Source organism: Pongo pygmaeus, chromosome 6 (assembly GCF_028885625.2).
Source record: "Pongo pygmaeus isolate AG05252 chromosome 6, NHGRI_mPonPyg2-v2.0_pri, whole genome shotgun sequence".
NCBI lineage: Eukaryota > Metazoa > Chordata > Mammalia > Primates > Hominidae > Pongo > Pongo pygmaeus.
The window spans coordinates 156,201,452-156,216,548 of record NC_072379.2 but is presented as its reverse complement, the minus strand read 5'-3'; the positions used below and the strand labels follow the sequence as shown (position 1 = coordinate 156,216,548).

At 58.6% G+C, this 15,097-nt stretch overlaps 1 protein-coding gene and 1 long non-coding RNA gene across 2 annotated transcripts; one reads left to right on the top strand and one right to left on the bottom strand.

The window, feature by feature from the left end:
* Nucleotides 1–3,690: 3,690 nt before the first annotated feature.
* Nucleotides 3,691–9,234, bottom strand: LOC134739837 (uncharacterized). The gene is made up of 3 exons (XR_010126865.1): nt 8,466–9,234; nt 5,515–5,720; nt 3,691–4,226 (listed from the first exon to the last, which is right to left on the bottom strand). It is a non-coding gene; the product is annotated as an uncharacterized LOC134739837 (long non-coding RNA).
* Nucleotides 9,235–9,396: 162 nt separating this feature from the next.
* Nucleotides 9,397–14,699, top strand: MNX1 (motor neuron and pancreas homeobox 1). Its single transcript, XM_054495356.2, has 3 exons — nt 9,397–10,122; nt 13,085–13,245; nt 13,851–14,699. Exons 1-3 carry the CDS (start codon nt 9,423–9,425, stop codon nt 14,202–14,204), a joined length of 1,215 nt encoding a protein of 404 aa, XP_054351331.1. The 5' UTR covers nt 9,397–9,422; the 3' UTR covers nt 14,205–14,699.
* Nucleotides 14,700–15,097: the final 398 nt, after the last annotated feature.

The following is a 15,097-nucleotide window of genomic DNA, read 5'->3' as shown; positions in this document are numbered from 1 at the left end:
TAAATATTAAGATATTTTATTAGACCCATTTCCTAACAATAATTTATTGCAATAAAACAGACACCGCAGGTCCCCTTAAATTGTCTTTTCATAATGAATAAATTTAAGGGGGCTAATTAATATATAAACTAGCCCAATTTGTCAAGTTGATTTGTATTTTAGTTAATTGTGAAAGTAATTACCACATGGTCAAATTAACAGCTTTCTGGAAATGACCAAGCCTGAGGTTTTATTTCCTTCCTGGGTGAAGAAAATTCATTTTTCCAAGCTCTTGATGTGATGAATAAAAGTCATAAATCTGGGTGATTGGTGCAGGCAGAGTCTAAATGGCTTCATATTTCATTTTAGGTTTAATAGAAATATTCATGCTCTGCTTTAATGAAATTAAATTGAAGGGGGATGGGGCCGGGAGGTGGCGGTGGCCGGGGGCTTAAAGGGACAACGCACATTTTCCTTCCCCGCCCCTGAGCCAGGGCGTTGGGGTCACCTCCGCCGGCGGCCGCGGATGGGCTCACTCCTGCCAGCGGGAGCCAAGGGATACCTGGGAGGGCCCTTCCTGCAGCCGCTCACCTAAAGCGCAGGTGGAGCCAGCTACTGGAACCTCAGCCCAGGTGCCCTCGGGCGCCCCCAGCTCCCTCCCACGAGCTTGCGAAGTCACTGAGCAAGTAGGGGTCTGCGCTGGGTGCGGGTTTGATCCCCTTCTGCCTGTCCGCCAAGCTCAGGCCCGCGCTGCCCAGGGCGGGGTCCTAGGGTCCTGCACTCTTCCCTTTAGGTCGCCTCGTGGGAACGCGAAGGAGAGATGCGTGGCCGCGGACACTGCGCGGTTCCCAGCTCCCTCCCTCATGCCCTCGCTCTCCACCGCCCTGTGACCTCCAGCTAGGCTCCGCCTCGCGTGGAAACTGTCCCCGACCGAGCCCAGACGCCAGGGCCGGAGACTTGGAGCCATAGCGCTGAGCCGCACAGGCGCTGCTCCACCTGCAGAGAAAGAGAAGTTTCCAGACATAGTTATGTGCATCCGGGTCGTGGTGCTCGGAGTTAAGGGGGGCCACGCTGTCAGCCTCTCTGCGAAGCTCGGGGGAGGCCCGAGGTCCGCCGGGGCGTCCCTCGGCTCCAGGACTGTCCTAGCCGGGCGGGCCCCTTAATGGAGCTGATCTGTGACTTGTTGATTTCCCCTGAGCAAATAAGGCTTTGATGCAGTTCCAGCAAGAGTGGTTAGCTGATGAATTGACAAAAACTAATCAGCTTTATTGGGAAACAGGTTAAGGGCACGGGCGTGTCAATAACTCTCAGCCTGACCCCCTCGTCCATTAGCTCAGGCAGGCTGATTAGAGTAAGAAGACCCTCTCGCAGTTTGCGCTGAAATCGCTTCCATAAACTCACCATTATTAGCAGTCGATGCGAGCAGCTCATTTAGAGAAGACATCGCAGGCACGCCACATCTATCATCTGGGTTTATGGATCATTATCTCATTTACAGAATGTCGCAGGGTAATATGTTTTTGGCAATAGGCTTGGCCCCGCGCCTGGGCTGGCCGCTCTCTTTTAGCAGCGTCCCCGGGACCTCCTTCCCCAGCGCCCGGCCTGGAACTCCGCGTGGACGCTTCTCAGGCGGGAAGGGAGGACTGGAAGCCACCCTACACATGCGCTCTCGCACGCGCGCACCCACGGCGCACACTCCTGACACGCTCGCCCACGCGCTCGCCGCAGTCCGGCATACCCGGCTGTAAGCCCCGAGGGCCGGCGCGGCAAGCGCCCCTCCAGCAAGCCCCTAGCTCGGAGCCCAGTGTTAGGAGTTGCGCCAACCTCGGAGCCCGGTGCGAGTTCGGGGTTCTGCTCGGGCACCCGCATACCCCAAGCTTGAATGGAAGCGCAGGTGGCCAGGTGCGTCCCAAGCGGTGCGCGGGCTGCGCTTACCTGTGCCTGAAGGCGACGGCCTCCCTGCTCAGGCCTCAGCCCTCTAGGCCGCGGAGGCCTGGGTGCCCCGGGATCGTCTGTCCCTAGGAAAGCCCCTCTCTACCCTCCCGGCTCCCGGCCCAGCGGGCTTGACCTTCCCTCCCCTGGGCGTGCCGCTCCCCTCCTCCCGGGCTGCAGCTCCGGGGGCCCAGATGCGCCCAGGCGCCGGGAGTGGGCCACCTGTTCCGCCGGGTAATTATTTTAATGTAAGGGGCCCAGAGTCACCGGGTTCTCGCCTCTAGCAGCGACAGAAGGCGGCGGGGCTGAGGAACCTTCTCCAGCCTTTCAATGGAATTTCCCAGATGGGCCGAGGGGAAGCCGGGGCGGGTCACCAGGGGCCCTTTAACGAGTTCATTAGCCAAATTATCTTGCCCGCAGCACAGGGCCCCGGAGACTGCGGGGAGGGTGGGATCAGAGGGCTGGAGGGTCTTTCTCCCTCCCACCTCAGTCTCTGTAGAAACAGGGGAGAGGGGCCTGTGTGCAGAAGACAAGAGAAAAGACCCAGCCGGCCCAGCTGTTGCAAGAAAGGATCCCAGTGTGCGTTTCTGCTGCAAACACTACACTCCCTGCCCGGTCAAAGGCCAAGTGGGAAAATAAATTACTAGAATCATGCAACAAGGAGGTTATAATATAATAACTAATGTCATCAACCCCGATTACGGACGCAGCCCTGGTCTACCGGGCTTGCAGTCAGAGCCGGTGGCACCCTTCATGCCTGGGTCCTCAGCCGGTTGCCCCTCGGTGAGGCAGAGGGCGGCCCATGCTGCTCCCAGGTGTGGTGTAAGAACTAGCTGAGGCTGCAGGAGAAGGCCGCTGAAACCCCCGAGCATCTGGGGCCTCCTGGCAGGGATGGGCACTCTAGTGGCTTGGGAACTGTCCAGAGTCCATCTTAAATCCGCCCCCACCGCATACACCCCTACTCTGTGTGTGATGGTGGTTTCTCCGTGTCCACATTCTCTCTGGTAAAATATTCCCAGTTCAAATGGTGAGGTGGGCAGCAGGTTCTTTTTTTCAGACAGTCTTGCTCTGTGGCCCAGGCTGGAGTGCCATGGTGCAATCCTAGCTCACTGCAGCCTCACCTCTACCCCAGGGCTCAGGCGATTCTCCTGTCCCAGCTTCCCAAGTAGCTGGGACCACAGGCACGTGCCACTGCACCGGCTAAGCAGCGCGCTCTTGACAGATTAACTTCCCAACCCAGTTAGAAAGCAAAGGGGAGAGGGATGGGGTGCGGGGAGAAAAGCTGCCCTGGGAAAGGGGAAGAGTAGGGAGAATGCGAGGCAAAGCAGCCAGGTCCCACCGGCATATAGAGCCCCTCCCAGGCGGGCCCCCAGCCCAGGACACGAACACTGTTGGGGGCAGGGAGGGCTCGTCAGGACTTGAATGTGTGCACCTGTGGGAAGAGGCTTAGGCAGGGTTGCAAGAGGAGAACTGGACCACAGACACCACTAGCCCATCCTAGGGAATCCTCCCTCCCCCACTGCCACAGCTCTGGGAAGTGGCCTAAGAGGAGGTCTCTCTCTCTCTCTCTCTCTCTCTCTCTCTCTCTCTCTCTCTCTCTCTCTCTTTTTCAGCCGCCAGCAGCTGCAGCTTTTGCCACCTCAGCAACTACTAAATAGACCAATTAGCGCAGACATCCTGCCATTATCGAACATGGACTTGGACATTAGTGCGCCACTATTCAGCCATAATTTCGAGTCAGAACGCGCTAAAAAATTCACACACTGAAGCATTCAAATGTCCCTGAGCCACATCTGTGTGTGTATTTGTGCTTCTTCCCTGTGTGTTTCACCCACCCAGCAGCCCGCAGGGCAGTAGTTACCATCCAGGCACAATGGATGCCACCTTCTTTGACTCTGTCGAGTTGTATGTTGTCTGCCTTGTTCCCGGGTTGCAGAGCTGCCGGTATCTGTCAGTGTAACTCTCTCCTCCTCCCGCTAGGGTGGGTGGGGGGAACAGGTGGGTTCTAAAGGGGTGCCTGGGCGCCCAGGCCCATGCCACCAGAGAGCAGTGTGGAGCCTTTGGAAAGAGTGTTGATTCCAAAACACATTTTCCATGGAGGCTGGAGGCTGGGCTCTGGTAAAGCATGCAGGCAGTGCTCTCAGCCTTGCCGTAAAGATCTCCTCTTTGCAAGACTCACGTAGCACTGTGGCCTGCAGGCTGGTGTCTATCTGGAGGGTAGTTCTGCTGCAGCATTCTGGGAAAAGTCCAGCTTATGCATGTGTTTGGTGGCTACCTTGTTTCTGCCAACAGTCTGCAGAGGGCCCTGCGTGAATCTGGAATAAAATAAAACAAAATAAAATGTTTGTAGTAAAGAAAAAAAGACTCCAGAGAAGGCTTTCATTTCTGTGGAGGGTTGTTATTCCCTCAAAACAATGAAAGGGGCTCAAAGGAGCCTCCCTTCCCTCCCAAGGTTTGTTTCTCTTTATGACACAAGAAGCTTCGAAGAGGCTGGAAAGGATTTCACCTTGTGTGAGAAGGAGACGTGGGCCAGGCCTGTCCCTTCCCTTCAGGGTCTGGGGAAGCTGGGAGGCTGCCCAAGGTCTGGAAGGAAGCAGAGATTTTTGTCTCTGGAGGAAATTTCCAAAAATAGAAGGCCCCTGGTCACTGAATTTGACTAATTTAAATCTGTGGCATCTCCCTAACTTCTCGCCAAGCCACCTGGTAGGGGCTGGTTGTTTGCAGCCGGGTCACAGGAGAGGGTCAAGCCAGTGACTCAGGGTGTTCTGGGGGGGCTCACATTGCCAGTGCAGCCTGGGTGGTGCTGGCCATGAGAGAAGAGTCGGGGTGAGGGTGCCCTCTAAAATGGCAGCAGGAAATCCAGGTTGCAGGGAGAGGCTGAGGAGGAGGGGCTGAGGGAGAAAACCCATAGAGCGGAGCACACAGCAGACCTGGGCCCACCTCAGGCCCTGCCTTGGTTTGACGGTTTGAGCTGCAGGTCTTTGGGTTGCTAATCCTGAGCCCACCCTTTCCAGACTCCTTTAAGGCCCAGCTCCCAGGGTCAGCAGATCAAAGGACAGCACTAATGACTTGATGCCTTTGGTCCCCATGGCTCTGAAGGGGCTGGGGTTGGTGGGGGGACCTGAGCAGATGCTCCCAGCTCCGGTGAGCCTGGGCCCTCTCCGCAGATCCTCCTTCCCTCTGAGCTCCAGGAAGGAGGTAGGAGCATCTCCCAGCAGTTCCTGCTCTGACCCTCCGGGCTCCCACTCCAGCCTAACTAAGCTACTTCCTGCGCCAGGGACAAGTCCCATCTCAAACTTGTGCTTAGGTCCCTCCGGCCAGTTACACAGCATCTTCATGCCTGTTTCCTGAAGAAAGCCTTGACAGTTTACACTGAAACGGAACTGCGTGAGTCCCCGAAGACCACATGGCTTCAGCAGGACAGGACTAATGTGCCCGGGCTCCTCTGCAGCCAAGTCCTCTCTGTTGGCCCTGGGCTTCAGTTTTGGAAACGCAAGATCTGCCCCCTGCTTCAGCCACCCAGTGCCCTTCCAGGCAACTGCTCCATTTCACATGGAAATGGAATTTATCTAAATGATAAATAAATGCATGATACCATGATACCTGCCTCGCATCTTGTGAATATGTGAATGTACAGGTTTTTTCCTCAGTCCTCACGGGTTCCCAGTTGTGTGTGTAAGTCCAGATGTAAATACACACAGACTACAACGGCGTTTTCTTTTGTGATGGTTTGTAGAAATCACCATCTCCTTCCCAAGTAGTGGAAGGAAGGGCAGCTGCAGGAACTCTTCAGTTCTTTAACAAGAGGCCTGTAGAAAGCAGGCACCCGCGTTGGGCAGGGAGGAGCTGTGGTGGGAGCCAGCCGATTAGGGTGCACCAGGCCCTCTCTGCCTGTCTTAAACCAAGAGCTCTAGGGAGAACTCTCCAGGGCTGACTTCTGTCCCTGGGGCCGCTGGAGAGAAAACTCACCTGGAGACTCAGGTTTGGTAGCACTACTAGGATCAGACCTTTGATCTCTCTTTGTGGCCCTTCCCAAGACCCAAGCCCAGCTCCAGACTGCCCCAAAGCCAGCTGGGCTGGATCAATACAGATACTGGGAACAGGAAGAGACCCAGCAGGCTCCGCCTCACACATTGTAAACCACACAAAGATCCACACTTCCCAGATAGCTCCCTCTCTCCCCCACACCTGCCTCTCTCCATGCAGCTTTACAGAGAACCTCATTTTTATATTAACGCATTCTTAAATATAAGCAGAACATCTGATCATGTTAAGGCCCTGTGGCTCCTTAGAGTCCATTTGGTCCAACTCCTGCTTCTGTAGACAAAGAAACAAATCCATCAAGATAAGGAGCTTCAGACTCCTGAAATGGCACCTCAGCGAGAGGGGCGGTCCGGACAGGACGCAGGGCTGCTATGCTAGGCCTCCTCGGACAGCCTTGCACAGCCCCACAGGTGGTACAGAAACCTGAAGGACCTGCACACATGTTGTCCTGTCTGTGTTTTCAGGGAGGTGTCCTCAGCAGGTCTCAGGCAGAATAGAAACATGAGACAGGGTGTGAAGGGGTTTTGGACCATGGTTATTGCAGAACAAAAAGGGGTGAAATTAATTCCTCTAGGAGTTAAAAAAAAAAAGCCAGAAAACACCAACTGTGATTTTGTTGACGGAGATGGCTGATGTCATGAGTCTAGACTACACACCCCATCACCAACTAAAATCACCCTGGCAGTGTGTATTTTTGGTTGGAGAGAGGAACAGCATCTTCTCCAAGGTCCATCCTGAGAGATTTCTTCTGCAGCCACTCCCTTCCCCCAGCTTCCTAAATCATTGACCTCAGGACCAAGAAATCTGCCCCCAGCGGATGGGGGTGATGAGAAGAGAAAGGCAAGTCAGTCTTGGCGCCAAACCCCTGGAGGAGGAGGAGGCCAAGGCTGTGTTCTCTACCCTGGGGAGGCAGAGTCACAGCCAGGGCTTCCTGCCTGGGACAGGTGGCTAAGAATCTCTGGTCTCCTTTACAATCCTTCCCTCCCCAAAAAGGAACAGATGGGATGGGGACTCAGGGCTTAGGTGTACCTGAGAGCTTTGAGGGCAGCAGGGTGGGAACAGTGTGGCCTCTGCAATCAGACCAGGTCCCACTCCCAGCTCTAAGGCCAAACTGTCTGCTGGGAACAAGGATCCCAAACTCTCTGAACTTGTACTCTAGAAAATGGAGATGATAGGCCGGGCGCAGTCGCTCATGCCTGTAATCCCACCACTTTGGGAGGCCGAACTGGGTGGATCACCTGAAGTCGGGAGTTCGAGACCAGCCTGACCAACATGGTGAAACCCCATCTCCACTAAAAATACAAAAAAAAAAAAGAAAGAAAGAAAAGAAAAGAAAATGGAGATGATAAAAATCTTCCTTCTAGTGTCACAGTGAAGATTAAGGATAAGAATTGTAGAAAGCTCATAGTGCATAGTAGGTGTTCAAGAAATGCAAGTGTTTCCCTCTCTCCAGTTAGAGGCAGAACTGCATTTTTGTCACCCCAGAGACATCTAAAGGCACGACAAACTCCATGTGAATGCTTGGGATTTCTTTTTACCAGTGGTCGGCTCCGCAAAGCCAGATCACATTTACTCCAAGTTGCTGTTACTCATCCATTGCCATCCTCCTCACCTTCCAACCAGTCCTGCGCATCTGGGAACTACCCTGTTATAATGAAAACGATACCACTCATGCCAACAGAGTCACTGTCATCAACTCTCGCCTAGGTAAAAAGCCTTTGAGGAGAAGTGGCAAGGTCTCTATATTTGCCTTTTTAAAAATCCCTCTTATAGCAACCTGGCCTGCTAATTTTGAAGTTTACCTGGCACTGAGTTTCTCTTTGGCTCTCTCCCCTCTCCACAGCCCCTTCCGGTCCTTTATTCACCTCTCACCTGCATAGGAAGCCCTGGAACCTGGAACTCCCTCCTGGTTCTCACGCTTGCTGGGGAAGATAACTAGGTCTAATGGCGCTATTGACAAAGCCTGGTGTTGATGCCGCTTGACTTCCCGACCCCTGTGTTGATTCTTTCAGCTTCAAAAACGCCCTTGGAAGTGGTTTTACTGTAAATATTTGAAGTGTGCGTGTGGGGGAGGGGGTGAGACCTGGATGCTCACTCCGTGCCTCGCTCACTCACGGGAAGCCCTTTCCTCTCCACTTCCCAGGAGGCCCCGGCAGCACGAGAGAGATAGCCTTTCCCCGCTCCTGCTCGGGGACTGGCCGGGGGTCGCAGCGGCAGGGCTTCCGAAGGATGCCGGGCCCTACGGGCTTTTCAGGGCCGAGGTGTGTGGGCCTCGACTCCCGCAAGCCCACGGGCATCCCTCGGCAGCGAGGAAGAGCTTTGTCACCGAGGACCCGCTCCACTGAGCAGGCACGTGGGCGACGTCTGCAAGCCGACTTGGGTTCTGCAGGCCAGAGCGCCCAGATCTACCGTCTCCGCCTTGACTGGGGCAGGGGCTCCCAGAGAGGATTCGTGGAGGCCAAACTCACACTCACATGCGCGTTTACACCCCCACGCCCCCGCACACACACCTGAAAATGCAGGGCCTTTCCAGAGCACATAAGGTTCGACCTGCAGAGCTTTGGTCACCGGGACAAAACCCTCCCCTGCTGCGCCCTGGAGACCCGGGAGCAGGGAGGGCTTGGGAAACACCACAGTCTTCAGTGCGCTGCCGTCGCCTCGCAGAGCAGCCAGGTCTGCGCAGCGTGGGCGCTCAGAAGCGTGGAACCACCGCGCTCCGCAAGGCAGACGTGGACCCACTCCAGCGCCGACAAGGAGGCCAGAGAGGACGCGCGCAGCTGGCTCCGGGGACCAACCAAGTCCGGAGGGGGCCAGGTGTCTTGGGAGCGGGTCTTGGGCCGCCGCGGGGCTCTCCAGGGGCCCGGGGGTTGCCAGTGCCAGCTGTCCGCCTCTGCACCCAGCGGAGGGCGGGCAGAGGCCCCAGGTTGAGCCTCGGAGTATCCACTCCCCGGCGGTGTCCCCGCCCGCCAGCGCCGCGCAACAGTCCGGGCTGCTTAGGACCTCGCGGCGCGGGGGCGGGGCGGCGGGCGGTCGGGACGGTGACAGGTGCACCCCTTGGCCAATGGCGGAGCCCGCGGCCCTCCCCGGGCCCCCGCTGCGCGCGCCAATCGGAAGCCGCGCTGAGCTTCAAGTGCGCGGAGGGGCGCGGGTCCCCACCACGGCGCCAGCGGCCTCGGCGCGGTCGCCTGAGGGCTGGAGCGCAGAGAACCGGGCTCCCCGGCCCAGACGCGGGGAAGCACTCGCGTGGGAGTTTGTGCTAGCGCGGCCCGGGGCGGGGCCCGCACGGAGGAGGCGCCGGGACCATGGTCACCCTCGGCTGAGTTTCCGGCGGCGACTTTGATTATTGGCAAATAACCACCATAACAATACCGAGCCCCCGGGCTTGCACCGCACGCACTGACTCCGCGAGCCCGCACACGGCCGCGTCGCCCGCCACCGGGCCCTGAGCGCCAGCCCCAAACGAGCCGATGGAAAAATCCAAAAATTTCCGCATCGACGCCCTGCTGGCGGTGGACACCCCGCGAGCCGCCTCTGCGCAGAGCGCGCCGCTGGCCTTGGTCACGTCGCTCGCCGCCGCCGCATCTGGCACCGGAGGTGGCGGCGGCGGCGGCGGGGCGAGCGGCGGGACTAGCGGCAGCTGCAGCCCCGCGTCCTCGGAGCCGCCGGCTGCGCCCGCCGACCGCCTGCGCGCCGAGAGCCCGTCGCCGCCGCGCCTGCTGGCCGCACACTGCGCGCTGCTGCCCAAGCCGGGCTTCCTGGGCGCGGGCGGCGGCGGCGGCGGCGGCACGGGCGGCGGGCACGGGGGGCCCCACCACCACGCGCATCCGGGCGCAGCGGCCGCTGCCGCCGCCGCCGCCGCCGCCGCCGCCGCGGCCGCTGGGGGCCTGGCGCTGGGGCTGCACCCGGGGGGCGCGCAGGGCGGCGCGGGCCTCCCAGCGCAGGCGGCGCTCTACGGCCACCCGGTCTACGGCTACTCCGCGGCGGCGGCGGCGGCTGCGCTGGCGGGCCAGCACCCGGCGCTCTCCTACTCGTACCCGCAGGTGCAAGGGGCGCACCCTGCGCACCCCGCCGACCCCATCAAGCTGGGCGCCGGCACCTTCCAGCTGGACCAGTGGCTGCGCGCGTCCACCGCGGGCATGATCCTGCCTAAGATGCCCGACTTCAACTGTGAGTACCCGGCGGCCCCCGTGGATGCGCGTGGCGGGAGGGCCTCGCGCATCCTCCACCCGGCACCGCCTGCTCCTCTCTGCGCTTGGCTCCCAGCGAGCGGGGGAAGAGCTGCGAAGCCGCCTCGGCTCTGCCCGGGGCCTGGGAGGACTCGCCCGGACCCCCAGGCGAGAGACGGGCAGCGAATTATTAAAATGGCCATGCGCAGGCCTTGCCTTCTCTTCCTCTCTTAACGGGAAGGGGCAGTTGGAGGTGTGAGACTGAGATCTAATGATTAACCTGAAGGCTGCAGGAGAAGGAAGTCGCCGGGGGAAGGCGAGCCGACAGCGCCCTGAATTAGGCAGGCCCGGGAATGGGGGTCAGGGCTTATCACCGGAGAAAGGAACTTGGGCCGGGTCCCCCATTGGGGCGTTAGAGAGACCCGCGGCCCCTCCAGGGAGAGGGAGTGCTTCAGGAGCAGCAAACAAGAGAAATGGGCTTCGGAGGCCCGGGGAGGCAAGGCCAAGGCCCAGGGAACCCCCGGCTCTTACCAGGGCGCTGCCCTCCTCTGGAAGGGCGTTGGATCCGGGGTGCGATGGCCGAGGCAGGTGGCCTGGCTTGACCCAGCTATGGGGGGACTCTAAACAGTAGGTGCCTGGCCTGGAATCCCGGGCGCCCAACAAAGTAACGAATGCCCCTCCAAGGTGGGGCCGAGGGAGCCCCTGTTCCCCCGACCCCAGAGCCGCTGGGCTTCGGACAGCTTCCTCTCCATCCGGGCGGGACACTTCGCCAGAGGCCTGGGCCCCTCAGGCTTTCCTGGCACACGCGGACTCTCCGGGCTGGGGCTCTGGGGTTCTGGCTCTCCCCGCTCGCCCCATCGGGGTCAGCTACTTTTGAGTCGGGCCGAGCAGATGTATATGGCTCAACGCTTTCAGCCGCCGAACACCCAAACAAAGAGACCCCATTGTTTCTGTCTGAGTGGATTTGTTTAGACTGGGGAGATGCAGGCAGAGCAGGGGAAAAGCAAAAAAGAAAACAGAAATAAACACTCCAGAATTCAGATTCCTTTGCTGGAAGCCGTGGTTGTGACTAAACAGAGAAAATCTAGGACCCCAGAGACTGGAGAAGTCACAAGGGGGTGAGAAAAATCCCTGCAGAACGCTGTTTGCCCACAGCCGCCCCAGGCTTTCCTAGCTCAGCTCCAAGAAGGCCCCAGTGGCCACCCATCCTTCACCTGGGAGAGTCAGCCCTACTGACTCTGGCTGGAAGAGGGAAAGCTGCCCCTTACCTCAGACACGTCTGCGTCCGCGAATCCCCTGCCAGCCTGGGCTTAAACCCAGGGTGCCCTCCTGGGCCTGGCTGCCGACCTAGGGCCCAGCCCTTCTGATAGAAAGCCACCAATATGACCTGCATTTCCTAGAGCCAAGGACGCTAAGTCACCCACGGAGGGGGCTGGCCAGCCCAGGGGCCCGTGGTCCTCGGCCTCCTAGGGGCGCTTTCTGGAGCTTCGTGGAGCCCAAGGTCACTCAGAAAATTTATTAAAGTGAGACACCTTGCCTATTTCTGATTCCAAATGTTGATCTAGAGTTGGCCAAATTTTAAACACAGCCAGCTTTAAGTTCAGAAGAGGAATCTGCACCTGGCAATCCAAAAGGGCAGGCATAACCGCGCCAAAGACAGTGGAATGTGTTCTGAGAAGTCCTCCTCGCTGGTCACGGGGAAAACCTGTTTGGTTTCTTTAATTGGTTGTCTCTGCCCGTTGGATGGCATTTCCCAAATGGTCCCTCCGGAGCCAGTGTTTTAATTAAAGTTCTAATGTATTGTCAAGTTGGGAATTCGGGGCCTTGTTTGACTAAAGCAGGGGGCGTGGGCCATCCTCTAAAGCAAATTGCCCATCCCGGGGGACCTGAGCTCATCCAGGCCTGGGGCTGGCCTCCTTTCTTTCCTTTGCTTTCTTTCTTTTATTGTCCAACACTTGTCAGGCTCCTGGGAAATCAAGGGAAGTCTCGTTTTGAGGTCATAAAATTCTCTGTGATGTAACCGTGCGAAATTATGTAAATAAAGCCGGGCAGGCCTCCTCAAACACACAGAGAACCGGATCCTGCCTGCGCCTCTGCCTGTAATTTGCGTAATGAGAATTGTCCTGAAAAGACTTCTAGTCTCCCCAGGCCTTGCCCCTGCTGCCCGCACCCTGAGGAGGGGGCATGCCAAGAAAAACATTTGAAAGGTGGGAGGGTCCCTGATGAATACACAGACTTGGACCCTGGGTTTGGTCCTGTTCCACCCGTCCTCTCTCCCTTCCCTTCCTCCCTCCCTTCCTTCCTTCCTTCTTTCTTTCCTCCCTCCCTCTTTCCCTCTCTCCCTTCCTTCCTCTTCTTTTTCTCCTCCTCCTCCTTTTCTGTCTTAAGGAGGCAGTGCAGGGAGACCTGGAACAGCAGGACCAGCTCTTCCCAGACCTGTTTGGATCTGAGCCTGAATCTCTAGGAAGGCGCAGTGAGGAGAGGGGGGGAGATTTGGTTCTCACCACTCACTGCTCCTTTATTTTATTTATTTTTTATTTATTGAGAGATGGGGTCTTGCTGTGTCGCCCATGGTGCATTGCAGGGGTGCAGTCTCGCTCACTGCAGCCTTGAACTCTGGGCTTCCCGGAACCTCCCTTCCTGGCCCCGGACTGGCCTCACTTCTCCTCTTGCCTCTGGGTCAATCCACTGCTACCAAAGCCGGCTCCTGTGGAGAGGAAGCCTCCTGCGATGGGCCCTGTTTAACAGGGACACTGAGACGTCTCCCAACTACCCATTTCCACTTGGTGGTCCTGAGTCCGCGTTCCTTGGGGAGAGGGCGCTGATAGTGAGGGAACAGCCCCGCCCTCTGCAGGGCCAGGCCTTGGCCCTGGGGCCTTGGGGCTAGTGGTACCAGCAGCAACGGGAGGGGCTGGGGCGAGGACCGGAGCCGGCTGCGGGCCTCACTGCCCTTTGGTCCCCAGCCCAGGCGCAGTCGAACCTCCTGGGGAAGTGCCGCCGGCCGCGCACCGCCTTCACCAGCCAGCAGCTGCTGGAGCTGGAGCACCAGTTCAAGCTCAACAAGTACCTGTCGCGGCCCAAGCGCTTCGAGGTGGCCACCTCGCTCATGCTCACCGAGACCCAGGTGCGCGCCCTCCCCGCCCCCGACGCATCCCGGCCTCCCAGGGGACACTGTTACCTTTGCACTTGTGACCCACGGTTGGTCTGAGGCATCTGGCGCTGCGCCTCGACGCTTCAGACGGCGGGCGCACGGGTTCATCTAAGGAGCCCAGAGCGCCGATTCAGTAGCTTCGGGTGGGGCCCAAGAATCAGCACTTAACCACCCCTCTTTTCATTCTGAAGAAGGTGATCCCCAGGCCGCATTCGAGAAATTTTGTTCCAGAAAGAGAGGAGGGAACATCCTGAGATTTACCGCTACGCAGCCAGCTGCCCTGACCCTTCCTCCGCAGACGGAGGGCGCGGGTAGAAAAGTACCCGGCCTGGGTCGTTGGGGACATAGTCCTAGCTCCCACGGAGCTGCAGCCCAGCTCTGGGGTTTGCTGCTGAGTTGGGGGTCGGGGGGAGGAGGAAGCTACGAGCCCCCTCCCCATTCCGCTTCTAAGTCGTCTCACCCTGAGGCCATTCCAGGGCCGACCCGCTGGGGCCCGGGCGCGCGCGGCCGGGGGACTCCGGGGACAGGAAGCCCTGGGGTGGCGGTGGCCGGTTTCTCACGCCCGCTTGTGCCCGCAGGTGAAGATTTGGTTCCAGAACCGGCGGATGAAATGGAAACGCAGCAAAAAGGCCAAAGAGCAGGCGGCGCAGGAAGCGGAGAAACAGAAGGGCGGCGGCGGGGGCTCGGGGAAGGGAGGCGCGGAGGAGCCGGGCGCGGAGGAGCTGCTGGGGCCGCCCGCGCCCGGCAACAAGGGCAGCGAACGCCGCCTGCGGGACTTGAGGGACAGTGACCCCGAGGAGGACGAGGACGAGGACGACGAGGACCATTTCCCCTACAGCAACGGCGCCAGCGTCCACGCCGCCTCCTCCGACTGCTCCTCGGAGGACGACTCGCCGCCCCCGCGGCCCGGCCACCAGCCCGCGCCCCAGTAGGAGCCCCGCGGCCCAGCAGGTGCGGCGCGCACGGAGCGCCCCGGCCGGCGGCTTCTCCCTTCTCTCTTCTGAGAGCAGGCTCTGCCGCCGCCCCATGGACCCCTCGCCCAGGCCGGGGCTGGAGGGATTCGGCCGCGGCCTCTGGTCCTGGGCGCTTCCCTTTTAAGCAAGGGCGCCTCACCTGCTCTTCAAGAAACAGCGAGAGGGAGACCCAGGGGGCTGAAACTTGAACTCTGGTTCTTTTAAAATTAATTTTGGTTGGTGTTGGGGGAGGCGCGAGTGCGTGTGAGAAGAACCGACCCACTCCCCGCAAGGGGAAGCCTCCCATCTCCCCTTTCCCTGCGTCCGAGAAGGCGGAAACCCACAGTGTTACCTGACTTCTGAAACTTGAAACCGCCTCTGGAGCCGCCATTCTGCAGAGTATTTGGAAAAAGAAAAAAGGGTTTATGCTTACGTCTCTGGGGTCGGGGGGATTATGTCACGAGCGTTCAAACTGCTGGAAATCTCAAAACTGTACTGTCTTTATTTTTGTATATTGTATTTATATATAAAAAGAAATGTCTACGTATGCATGCTAAATTATTATTTAGCTTCTCCCATCGCCCACGATGGAATGTAAAATAAACTGGTTTTGTACTGCGTCAGCGTGCACGCGTTTTGGGGGATTATGCCCGCGGCATTACAGTTTGCTTGTAGAAATGATGGGGAGGGTGTCTACTCGGCGGTTGGCAGCTGAGGGTGAAAATCGGAGTCTCAAGTGGGTGTCAGGACCACCTCCGCGCCTGCTGCTGGGGAGTCGCAATGTGAAGTGTTGGCAAAAATACCTGTGTCCAGGTGTGAGCGCATGCCCGGCTGCCTGGTGCACACCTGTCCCGGGACACGTGCCCCTCGGA